This window comes from Pelophylax lessonae (genome assembly GCF_965119305.1).
Source record: "Pelophylax lessonae genome assembly, chromosome: 2".
NCBI classification, from domain to species: Eukaryota; Metazoa; Chordata; class Amphibia; order Anura; family Ranidae; genus Pelophylax; species Pelophylax lessonae.
The window spans coordinates 295,811,136-295,824,389 of NC_138769.1; the positions used below are offsets into that span (position 1 = coordinate 295,811,136).

General features: G+C 44.1%; 1 protein-coding gene across 1 annotated transcript in view; it reads left to right on the forward strand.

Annotated features, from left to right (window-relative positions):
* Positions 1–2,319: 2,319 nt before the first annotated feature.
* Positions 2,320–13,254, forward strand: part of BRPF3 (bromodomain and PHD finger containing 3) — a 67,159-nt gene continuing 56,224 nt past the window's right edge. The window contains exons 1-2 of the mRNA XM_082245613.1: positions 2,320–2,413; positions 11,464–12,876. Coding sequence (XP_082101739.1) covers positions 2,412–2,413; positions 11,464–12,876 — 1,415 coding nt within the window. The 5' untranslated portion in view covers positions 2,320–2,411. The remainder of the gene's footprint in view (positions 2,414–11,463; positions 12,877–13,254) is intronic.

The window sequence follows — 13,254 nt, forward strand, 5'->3', positions numbered from 1 at the left end:
AACCCAGTACTGGCGTCTATAGCCGACAGTCAGTTTTCTTGTAATGACAACCGATGCGGCTGAGAAGCCGCTTGCCTGTCATTACAAGGAGCAGGAGGGGACGTCTCCCCCCTCCCGCCGCCCTCCGCGGCTTGCCCAGGTCTCCTGTTCCAACGAGAGACCTGGGCATCCTACCTGCACGGCCGCCGAAGAGAAGACCTGATCAAAGCTGCATTCGGCTCTGATCGGGTCTCCATGTAAAAAACCCAGAGGTGATGTCATGACATCACTTTCAGGTACTCTGCGGCAAATTAAAAAAAATGGGAGCATTCAAAACAGCCAAACTTCTTTTAGACCCCCATATCCCTCCACCACAGTACATTTAATAAAAAAAAAATATATTTTTAAATGTCTGAAAATATCGCCCAATATCGGCCGATACTGATATCTGATGACCAAAATATCGGTATGGCCGCAAAAGAAACTATATCAGTCGATCACTAATCTGTAGTACAGATATAGAAAAATCCATGCTGGGATTTGTAGTACGTCTAGTACGTCTATAGAAAAACCCATTAGTGGGATATTGATGCAGGTAGGTGGGGTCTGGGGAAAGCATCACAACCCTGGGTGTTGGTGAGTGAGGGCAGATGATGCCTGGGGGAAAGCTCCACTGTCCACACTAATAAAATGTGAAATAACCAATGTGGTACTACTCTTTAACCACTTTCCCACCGCTCACATTGCTGCTACTGCAGCAATGTGGCTCGTTATCGTCCAGCGACGTAGACCTACGTCGCTGGACTCCTCCCCCTGTAGGCGGCGCTTGCGCGCCGCCGGAGGCGTGCTCCTGCTGTTTTCAGTCACAGCGGGAGTCGGGCCAGGGGAGGAGCGGCGGCGATCGCCACCGCTCTTCCCCGATCGCCGGGGAATCGAGTGAGGAGATCTGCCCGCTTGTGTAAACAGAGCGGGCGGATCTCCTAAGTGACAGATCGCAGTGTTCAGCATAGCTGAACATCCGATCTGTCCTTGTGTCACTCAGTCACCTCCCCCCACACACGTTAGTAAGCACCAGACATACATTAACCCCTCCCTCTCCAATAAAATTAACCCCTTCCCTGCCAGTGTCATTTTTACAGTAACAATGCATATATATAGCACTGATTACTGCAGTAATGTCACTGGTACCCCCAAAAGAGTCAAAAATGTCAGTCAAGAGTCCGATCTGTCCGCCGCAATGTCGCAGTCCCGCAAAAAAAAAATCGCAGATCGCCGCCATTACGCGTTAAAAAAAAAACACCAAAAATGACATAAATCTTTCCCTTTGTTAGTAAACGCAATAACTTTTGCCCAAATCAATCAAAATACGCTTATCCTGATTTTTTTTACCAAACATAGGTAGCAGAAAACAAATTGGCCAAAAATTAAAAAAAAAATAGATTTTTACATTTTTTTGGGGGGAATTTCATATAAAAAAAATGTTAAAAATATTGTTATTTTTTTAAAATAAACGTTCTTTTTTTGTTTATAGCGCAAAACGTCAAAATCGCACTGGGGATCAAATACCACCAAAAGAAAGCTCTGTTTGTGGGAAAAAAAGGACGTAAATTTTCTTTGGGTACGGCATCGCACGACCGCGCAATTGTCAGTTAAAGCGCCGAATCGCAAAAAGTGGCCTGGACATAAGACAGCAAAATCCTCCGGTGCTAAAGTGGTTAACTAAAAACTAGAAAATATGGTAAAAAACAAGTTGCAATTCAGACAGATAGCCTTTGTGTGAAACGGCTGCCAATCCTAAATGTGTCACCAAATATAGCTGGGTAATGGATAAAATAAGTGGATAGGCGCTATTAAAAGGTATCACAGGTAAAATAATATTGCACTCAAAATACTATAAAATTATATTTATAAAATAGTCCACTCCCACTCCATGCGCTGGTCACGCCCACCCCAACCACACTGGTCATTCCAGTGGAACCAAAACTACACTCATAGAGAGGGGGACTTACTCCTATTCTCAGCCAATCGGAACCTGAGAGGCAGAGTTGTCGTCACTAATAATAGTTTGAACAGACGGGGCCATTTTGGTTGTGGGCAAGAGACGTTCTATAGGGCAGCAGCTGAATATGATGTTGCAGGGTGGTGTTTACAGCTCAGCCAGTAGGGGGCTCAGAACGCGTAACGTCATAATTCAGCGTGCGCACCCTCGTCGCAGCGGAATGCTCCGGAAGCGGAAGCAGGAGCAGCAGCTGCCTGAAGTTGTCACTCTCCTCTTCCCCGTACTGGTTAGCTGTTATTTACCTCTTCAGCTGCACCCTCCCCTGTAATCTGTGTAGAATTCTTGAGACGATGGAGCTGTGGGTGCCTCACTCCTAAGCAACCCTTCATCTCGCCTGCCGCCTATAACGGAGCCTGACACCTCAGACGAGTAAATGTCTGTTTGTGTGACGTGTAGTGTGTGTCTTGTCCTGTGTCCTGCTGTGTTGTGTGCGTATACTTTGCTAGCACCCTAGTACATGCTGATATTTACTAGGAATGAGAGCCTTGCTGAACAGAGGACAGCAATTAGCAATGTTTTTTAGGGGTGCCCTCAGTGTATGTGTTCAAATAGTAGATTTAGGGCTCCAAGTTCAATGCCCTGTAACGCGTTAGCTGTGGCAATATTTATGATTTAAAAAAAAAAAAAAATTGAGGTATACTTCCATGCATTTGTGGTATGTTTACATGTAAAAATATAGCATGTTGTAGTTTTTCTTAAATGCATGCGAAAGCACCATAATGGTGTATACTAGGCTCATTGAAACACATTTTATTTTTCTTGCATGCGTGTTCATACTGCGTTTCAAAATGACTGATGTAAACAAGACCTTACTGTTCTAGAACCTCTGTTGTGGTTGGAGAATGTGAAATATGTTCGGTCAGCCTAAAGTAAACAACAACAATCTATAATTATTTTAGATTGGTTGATGTTGCATAGTTAGTGAGGTTGAAAAAAGACATCAGTCCATCCAGTTCAACCTATGATGTGTGTGTGTGTTTGCTGTTAACCGTACATTGTATACCCCTGTATGTTGTGGTCTTTAAGGTGTCCATCTAATAGTTTTTTGAAACTATCAATGCTCCCTGCTGATACCACTGCTTGTGGAAGAGAATTCCACATCCTTACTGCTCTTACAGTGAAGAACCCCTTACGCATTTTAAGGTTAAACCGCCTTTCCTCTAGTTTTAGTGAGTGGCCACGTGTCTTGTTGTATTTCCTTACTCTGAATAGTTTGTTCCTTATGCTCGGGTCACCAGTACAGTATTTGTACATTGATATCATATCCCCCCTCAATCGTCTCTTCTCCAGAGAGAATAGGTTCAGTGCTTGTAGTCTTTCCTCATAGCTGATGTCCTCCATTCCCCTAATTATTTTTGTTGCCCTTCTCTGGACTTTCTCCAGTTCCAGCACATCCTTCCTGAGGACCGGTGCCCAGAACTGGACAGCATACTCCAGATGTGGCCGGACCAGAGTCTTGTAGAGAGGGAGAATAATCTCTTTATTTCTGGAGTGAATCCCCTTTTTTATACATCCCAGTATTCTGTTGGCTTTGCTTGCAGCGGCTTGGCATTGCATGCCACTGCCAAGCCTGTTGTCTACCAGTACCCCCAGGTCCTTTTCCATCCTAGACTCACCCAGAGGTTCCCCCCTAGTGAGTAGCTTGCTTTCTGGTTACTGGCCCCCAAGTGCATTACTTTACATTTTTCAACATTAAACCTCATCTGCCATGTAGTTGCCCACCCCGTTATTTTGTTCAGGTCTGCTTGTAAGGTTTCCACATCCTGCATAGAAGATATTGGCATGCCTAATTTAGTATCATCTGCAAATACTGAGATTGTACTAGATATCCCCTCCTCTAGATCATTTATGAATAAATTAAACAGGATTGGTCCCAGGACAGAACCCTGGGGGACCCCACTTTCCACACCCGCCCAATCCAAGTACTCCCCATTAATCATCACCCTCTGGACTCTCCCCTGGAGCCAGTTCTCTATCCAGGTACTCACCTTATGGTCCATACCTACCTTCCTTAGTTTGTACAGTAAGCGTTTGTGGGGAACGATGTCAAACTATGTTCATAGTTTTGGTATTTTTTTACCTTCAAAGTTTGTTGATGGCATACTTTTAACCACTTTAAGACCGGAAGGATTTGCCCCCTTAATGACCAGGCCCTCTTTTGCGATTCGGCACTGCGTTACTTTAACGGACAATTGCGCGGTCGTGCAATGCTGTACCCAAATAAAATTAATGTCCTTTTTTTCCCCACAAATAGAGCTTTCTTTTGGTGGTATTTGATAACCTCTGTGATCTTTATTTTTTGCGCTATAAACAAAAAAAGAGCAACAATTTTGAAGAAAAAAAAAAACTATATTTTTCACATTCTGCTATATAATATTCCCCCAAAAAAATATTTAAAAATTTAAATTTTTTAACATTTTAAGCCAATTTGTTTTCTGCTACATATTTTTGGTAAAAAAAAAATTGCAATAAGCGTATTGTGATTGGTTTGCGCAAAAGCTATCGCATCTACTAACTACGGGAAAGATTTATGTAAATTTTTTTTTTTCTACTAGTAATGGCGGCGATCTGCAATTTTTAGCAGAACTGCGACATTGCAACGGACAGATGGGACCCCTAACTGACATTTTTGACACTTTTGGGGGGACCAGTGACATTTCTGCAGTAATCAGTGCTAAAAATATGCACTGTTACTGTAATAATGACACTGGCAGGGAAGGGGTTAACCCTGTGGGTGATCAAGGGGTTAAATGTAAGCCCAGGGGAGTGATTCTAACCGGGGGGGGGGCTTGGCTTGTGAAATTACCATAGAGACATGTGATCCTATATAGAAGGATCACATGGGCTCTATGGTCATTGCAGGGAGAAGGACGGTCAGCTGTGTTTACAACAGCTGACCGTCCTTCTCTCTCAGGGTCCTTCTCTCTCAAAGGTGGCGGGTGGTCGGGAGGTGGTTAAAGCAGAAGTAAAATTACCTTTGCTTCAGCTTTCCAGTCCCACGCTGGCATCTTGTGCTGTGTGTTGATCTTTGGCCATATTCATTGGCTGGCACAGGATGATGCTGCTCCTAAGCATTCTCAGGAGTCAGTCACTCCGGTGCACGGAGATTGGGCAGGCCACGTAAACTGAGCTGTGCAGGCAGGCGGGTAGGCACATTTTATTGTATTAGTAGAGAAAGTGCATGTTTCTTCTGCAATGAAAGCCTGCCTGTTTGCAATTCTTTACAGCGGCAGAGTTAATCGTTAAAAAATTGTAATCTCGATCTTAATCCAGCATTTCCTCAATTCAGTACAGAGCCAATGTCTGCTCAGAGCGGACAAAAAAAATAAATTAGTAGCCAAATGTTTATTACCATTGCTCAGAGCTGAGATAAATAGAAACATTGTATCATTTGGTTCTTTTAGATCAAAGGGATGAAGTTTGCTCTGTAAATGAGGTCAGTTTACCCACCTAAAGACCAGGCCTTTTTCTGACACTTGTATTTTTTTAATAGAATTTCTTAGAACCCCCCCCCCCCCCCCCAGACAAAAAAAAAATAATATGTCACACTGTATTTGCGCAGCGGTCATTAAAATGCAATTTTTTGGGGAAAAATACATTTCAATGAATTTACCACTTAAGTACCAAGCCTGAAGAGACAAGGACTCACTGCTCCAGGTGGTGTGATTGCCTGATGACTCACACAGGTGCATGCCCCGGCTCGCCTCCGTGAAAACTTGATAAAAGAAAAGGAATTGGCAGCACTCCAGGTTGAGTCAAAATCCAGATTTATTGACTGGACATCCAAATTATGACAACCGTGACAAGGTAGACGCGTTTCACACACTGATTGTGTGCTTAATCATTACCTGACTGTCAGCAGCTCTCTGCTCACGGAGCTGTCAGAGCCGAGCAACCAAACACCGCCGATCGCTTGATTCTCAGTGCAGAGGCACCAGGGGACAGATGCAGCATCCATCTAGGTAAGTATGAATGGGGGGTAAAAAAACCCCTACTTCTTTTAAGTGCCTGTGAAAGCACCGCAGTGGTGTAAGGCTTATTGAAATACATTCATTTTTCTTGCATATGCGTTCTGTGTTTGACCTGTTGCCACCTGCATAACACAAGTGTGGCAGTAAGCAAGTGTTGGTCTTAATACCCACACCCAATGTTTTAATAGTTAAGTGTTCATTACTCATCATTTGGTAACTTAAAAACAAAAGTTTATTGGCATATGGATTGTATTTTGTATAATTTAAATAAGTCATTCTGCGCTTGTCATTTTGTCCTTGTTTTTTATCTGAAATTTGGCAAAAGCTTCCGTCACTAAAACAAAATGTGAGCTTTCTGGAGTCATTTACACTGAAGCAGCTGTGCATGGTAGTGATGAGCTTGAGCATGTTTGCATCCTAGTCCAAACCCACCTGAGCCCACGGGGAAGCTGTCACCTGTACTAGGCCAATGATAAGAGACTGGGGCTTTCCCTGCCCCACAAGCCACTCACCTCGTATATGTGCAGTTGCGAGGAAGGGATTTACCCAGTCACAGATAACAACTTCCTGGCAGGCTCACTTGGGTAGGATCTGACTAGGATCCAAACGCTCTTGAGTCCTAGTGCATATTGACCAATAAAATTTGAAATTTTGTTTTCAAAGTTTAAAGAGGAAGTAAACCCTCCCCTGCAACCTGTACCTACTGTATAGGTAAGCATATGATAAGGCTTACCTATAGGCAGGGCTTGACAAATTTGTTTGGAATCTAGGAGCCAGCTAAAAAAGTTAGGAGCCAGTTTTTTTTTTAACAACAAAGCTTTATTTTCAATAACGAAAATAACCGATCTTAAATTTAAACAGTGCAGCAAGGTTGGGGCGATAGGAGATCCAGTGACCAAGAGTAACATATGCCACCTTAGGCCCCTTTCACACGGGCGCCTACGCTAAGCAGAATCCACATGCTCAGTGGGGATCTCTCTGCTGATCCCCGCTGAGCAGGCGGATGACAGGTCCTGTCCACTCTGCTATGCAGACACAGCCCATTCTCCTCTATGGGGCAATCAGATGGAAACGGATCATCTGTTTCCATCCGATGCCATCCAATCCGATTCACTGGACGGATGGTAAATAGAACCACCATCCGTCTGTTTTTGGCGGACAGGATCGGATGGCGGCGGCTTGTCACTCCATAGAGACTGAAGGGTCCGATCAGGTCCGCCTGAAAAACTGACAGGCGGACCTGATCAGAAAGCCAGTGTGAAAGGGGCCATCGGCTGTGTGGCATGGCAGGGCAGGGAGATGATGAAAAATAATAATTTTTTTTTTTTTTTCCATAAAAGATTCTTATTGTGAATAAGGGATTTTAATGCAAAACAAAAGATCAACACATTGCAAGGAGATCACAAAATGCAATTTTTAAAGTAAGGCCCCTTTCACACGGTCCGCATTCCGTTGCGGACCGTGCTCTGCTCAGCGGGGATCGATCCGCTGAGCCGGCGGATGACAGCTCCGTCTCCGCACTATGTGCGGAGAGGGAGGTGTCAGAGCCCCGCTGCTCTCTATGGGGAATCGGATGAGAGCGGACCGCCTGTCCGCTCTCATCCGATCCCATCCGATCAGATCCCCAGGACGGATGGAAAATAGGGTTTCCATCTGTCCGGATTTCACGGACAGGATCGGATGCGGATGGCAGCTGTGTCAGCGGACATGTCTCCGCTGACATCCGCTGCTCCATAGGGCTGAATGGGGCACCCGATCAGATCCGCCTAAAAAACTGACAGGAGGATCTGATCGGAACGCCCGTGTGAAAGAGCCCTTAGGGCTCTTTCACACTGCCGCTCCGTGTGTCCGCAAATATCCTATTTTTTTGCGGATGATTTGCGGACATAATGTAAGTCTATGGCATTGCGGATGTCAGCAGAATACCATCCTCTGACATCTGATTTTCTTCCTTTCAGTTCTGTTCCGTTTTTTGGAACGGAACAGAACCCTATTTTTCCTCCGTTCAAAAAAACGGAAAGGAAGGAAAATCGGATGTCAGCGGATGGTATTCCGCTGACATCCGCAATGCCCATAGACTTACATTATGTCCGCATATCATCCGCAAACGGATGGGATGATATGCGGACATACGGAGCGGATGACACAAATGTCATCTGCTCCGTGAAAAAAAAAAAAGTCCCGCAGCGGAGAAAAACAGCGGAGCGGCCATCTGAAAGAGCCCTTACACTCTTTTGCAGAATTGCATAAATATGTAGAACACATTATCCTTGAACTTCCAGGAGAGAGCGGTGTAAAATGGGATTTAAAAATAAAATCAAATAATACCCACACTCCCTGCACACTTACCTTTAAGCAAAGGGCGCCAGATGAAGACTGCAAAAACTTCCGTCTCTCCACCTCTTGGGAAGGAGAAGGGCGAGCATTGAAAACAAGCAGTGGAAATCCCTTGCATTCCTAATTACTGCTTGCTGTAATACTCCCGGCCACCACAAGAGGCCGCCAGTTTCCCATTGGCAGCATCTCAGTGGAGAAGGCCCAAAAGCCGGGGCCTCAATTTTCAGATGATGCGGAGTTCGAGCGCTCGAGGGGGGGGGGGGGGCGCAAAGCAACAGGACATCTCCTGCAGTGCACCCCAGGCGCCAGGTCGCTAATTCTAGTCGCAAATGCGACCTGGCGCCCGGGGATTGTCGAACCCTGCCTATAGGTACTGTAAATATCTCCTAAACATGTACCGTTTAGGAGATATTTACTTTGCATGCAGCCAGTGACATCACTGGCGCATGCGCTCTGAAGGAACGGCCACTCGTGCCGTTGCTTCAGAGCCCTGTGCCGTGACCGTTGGCTCCCGCGTGCATGCGTGGGAGTGCCGTCATCGCGTCTCCAGCCAATCAGATGGCCGGATGCTGCAAACCCTGAAAAAGGGCGACCGAACATGTCACCCATGAGACAGGTGAGCGGTCTGCACTGCGGGGCTTCGTTCTAAGGTAAGTATTTCATAATAAGCTAGTATGCGATGCATACTAGCTCATTATGTGTTTGTCTTTCAGGTGTCCGTTTTTTTTTTTTTTTTTAATTTCTGAGGTTTGCAACCTCTTTAATAAGTCATAGTAAACCTTCAATTATTATTATTATTTTTTTTTTGAATAGGTTTATACATACCTGCTCTGTGCAATGGAATTGCACATGGTAGCCCTAAAGCTCCTCTTCTCAGGCCCCCCACTGGTGCACCTAGCTCCTCCCCTTCAGTGAATGCCCCAATAGAAAGCCACTTTGAATGGGGCCACCAGTGCAGGCTCACTCCCCAGCCTTGTTCCCTTATCCGTAGACACAGACAGCAGTCCCAGCCCCTTTGTAACTGGCTTTGTCTAACCGCAGCGAAGCCTGTGAGATCAGGAAGTGAGGGGAAGGTAAGCACTGCAGATGTGCAAAGCTCTGGGTTAAATGAGGCCTCAGGTCATTGTAAGGAGGGGGGGGGGGGGGTGAGGGCGGATACTAATGCCTAAACATTTTAGACCAAACCTTTTCTGGGACTTTTTGTTTACCAGTTTTAATCCATATATTTTGCTAAAAAAATTACGTATAAGGCTACATTCACACCTGAGCGTAGCGTTTTACCGTGATTTTTACAGCGATTTTTACCTTGATTTACAGGCGTTTTTACAGGCGTTTTTTGTGCAGGCATTTTTAGATTGAATAGAGACCAATGGAAAACGCCTGTAATCTGCCCAAAAAGAAGCTCATGTACTTTTTTGAGCGTTGGGCGTTTTGCTCACAGCGTCAAAACGCTCAGATGTGAACAGGGGTCATTGAAATGAATAGGATTTGTCTTGTTGGGTGTTTTGAGAGCTGATCCTAGAGCAGAAAAACTCCCCAAAAACGCCCCAAAACGCCTACATGTGAACGGAGCCTAACACCTAAACCAGGGGTCTCAAACTGGCGGCCCTCCAGCTGTTGCGGAACTTCAAGCTCCTATCATGCCTCTGCCTGGGAGTCATGCTTGTAATTGTCAGCCTTGCAATGCCTCATGGGGATTGTAGTTCTGCAACAGCTGGAGGGCCACCAGTTTGAGACCCCTGCCCTAAACATTATATATATTTTTTAGCAGAGACCCTAGGGAATAAAATGGCGCTCGTTGCAATTTTGTATGTCACATAATATTTGCGCATCGGTTTTTCAAACAGTTTTTTAGGGAAAAATACACTATAATTAGAAAAAACAACCCAATACATACCCCAATTTTTTTTTTGTAAAATATGAAAGATGTTATGCTGAGTAAATAGCTACTTTGTCACGCTTTAAAATTGTGTACGCTAATGGAATGGCGACAAACTACGGTAATTAAAAATTTCCATAGGCGATACCCCAATTTTTTTTATTTTATTTTGTTACTGAGGAGTTCTAGCGCTAGAATTATTGCTCTCACTTTAATGTTCACAACAATACCTCACATGTGCAGTGCGAACATACCTATGCGTGCACGACTTGCATATGTGTTTGCTTCATGAAGGGATGGGGGCACTTTACCTTTTTTTTTTTTTTTTTTTTTCTTTTTCTTTTTATATTATTTATTTTATTTTTACACTGTCCCTTTTTTATTTATTTATATTTATCACTTTTATTCCATTTACAAGGAATGTAGTCATAGATATAAGGATGACCGATCCCGTTTATGGAGAGACCTGGGGTCAAAAATTCCCTGAATCTCTCCTTTACCTTTTAAAAGCAAACAATCAAAAATACATTTCTTTTTTGCTGATCTATTTCTTAAAAAAAAATTGTTTACTTACGCCCTAGACCAGAAGTGACGTCATGGCGTCACTCCAGTCCTCCAAGGCCATAGAGGCAATCGGAGAAGATCCAGTCTCTCATTGCCTTTGTGACCAGCCATGGGGACTGTCGGATCCTTTCTTGAAAAATTTTAAGCTCGAGAAACAGCTGCGGGGGGATTGGGAGTCCCCTCCCGCTGCTTCAGAAAGTGATCCAGTGGATATGAGCCGCTCGATACGCTTTCATCAGAAAGCCAGCCACCGGCTGAAAAAAGATACCAGGGTTATGGCTGATAGCTTCAGCCATATCCCCTGGTAAACCACTTGCAAACTGCAGTGTATATGTACGTATTGTGGTCGGCAAGTGGTTAACACAAGGAATGCATTAAGGTAAAAAATATTTAGGCTTTGGAACCACTTTAATATACTGAAGATAGAAGCTGATTGGTTACTATGCACTGCTGCTCCTGATTCTGTCTGCTCCAATATTCGTAAAATCCACCCATTGTATTTTTTTTTTACAGCACTGTCCATTTACTCTCATTTCTATTTAAAGTTGTGTGGGTTAGGGGACTTAAAAATACAGTTTTCTGGAAAGTACAGATATTGTTGATATTTCTTGTGTTTGTCCTAATTTGTCAGAGCTTAGTTGTTTTTTTTATTTACATCTATGCATATTTCATAGGGCTTTTTATTCGAAGGACATGAGAAAACCACGCCGCAAATCACATCAAGGTGATGATGGACAGCAGTCTTCCTCCCCTTATGGATTATCTTGTTCGCCAAGTCGAGAGACTCTGACATATGCACAGGCACAACGCATGGTCGATATTGAGATAGATGGGCGTCTTCACCGAATAAGTATATTTGAACCTCTTCGGATTGTTTCTGAAGATGAGCTTACAGCTCAAGACATCACTGAATGCAACAGCAACAAAGAAAACAGCGAGGTAACTCTGTCTACCAACTGTCGAAAGACCTCAACCAAAGGTAAAAAGAGAGAAGTTTGTCCAAAGCAAGACGTGAGTACTAATTTAACACAGTTACCCCAGCCTGTATTCAGAGAAGTTGAGCAAGTTTATGTGGAAAACCTACCAGAAAACGCTGTATTGCCAGATACTTTTTATCGCTACACTGAGCGCCCAGTAGAAGAGGTGGATAAGGATATTGAATATGATCTGGATGAGGTTGATCTGGCATGGCTGGAGATGATTAATGAAAAGCGCCTGAATGATGGTTTTTCAATGGTTTCTGCAGACACCTTTGAACTATTGATCGACAGTTTAGAAAAGGAGTCATACCTTCAAAACAAGCGTATTGGTGTAACACAGTCGCCTATTGATGAAAATGCATTTTGTTGTGTATGCTTGGATGATGAGTGCCACAACAGTAATGCAATCTTATTTTGTGATATGTGCAACCTTGCAGTTCACCAGGAGTGTTATGGTGTGCCATACATCCCAGAAGGACAGTGGCTTTGCCGCTGCTGTTTGCAGTCACCTTCAAGCCCAGTTAATTGTGTGCTTTGTCCTAATCAGGGTGGGGCTTTTAAACAAACTAGTGATGGACGGTGGGCACATGTAATATGTGCTATCTGGGTTCCAGAAGTTTGTTTTGCCAACACTGTATTTCTGGAGCCAGTTGAAGGTATAGATAACATTCCACCAGCTCGATGGAAACTTACATGTTACCTGTGTAAACTTAAAGGACGTGGAGCTTCAATTCAGTGTCACAAGGCAAACTGCTATACAGCCTTCCATGTCACATGTGCTCAGAGGGCTGGACTTTTCATGAAGGTGGAACCAGTACGTGAGACTGGACTGAATGGCACTACCTTCACTGTGCGCAAAACTGCTTATTGTGAGGCTCACAAGCCTCCTGGCACCCAACAAGAAGAGTCCCCAAAAAGCTATTTGCAGGAGGTAGATTCTGAGGAACAGGCCACTGACATTGATAAGATGGAAAAGGATAATGAAGATAACAAGAAGGAAGGTGGGAAAAGGTTTTACGAGAAACTATACGCAAAAAATAGCAGGGAGTTGGTGCGGAAGGGCGATCCTGTGCCAGTTATGGCAGCTTTGCAGATCCCGCTTTGTAGGTAAGGTTTTTTTAGATTATTTTTATAAAAAACTTAGTTTGTTTGTATTTTTTTACAGAAAATTGAGAATCCTGTCCCTTCACTTTTCCAGTCACATCTGTTCATATGATCCAGTATCTTACATACATCTAAGTGCCATTTTACACTGCTCCTCCAAGCTGGCAGTCCTTTTTGTTTCTGAAGTGGTCTGGTGTTCAATTTAAAGCTGGTCACAATCCAGTGGTGTATTTTGGTTTTGTGCTGCCCTAGGCAAGACTAAATTTGGGGGCCCACCCTCCCTCCCCCTCCCTCCCCCTCCTATGTAAATTTGCTCCACTCCCTTTTTAACGGACGTGACTCCCTCCAAAATTTAGGTCCAAGCATGAACCCCTGGCATCT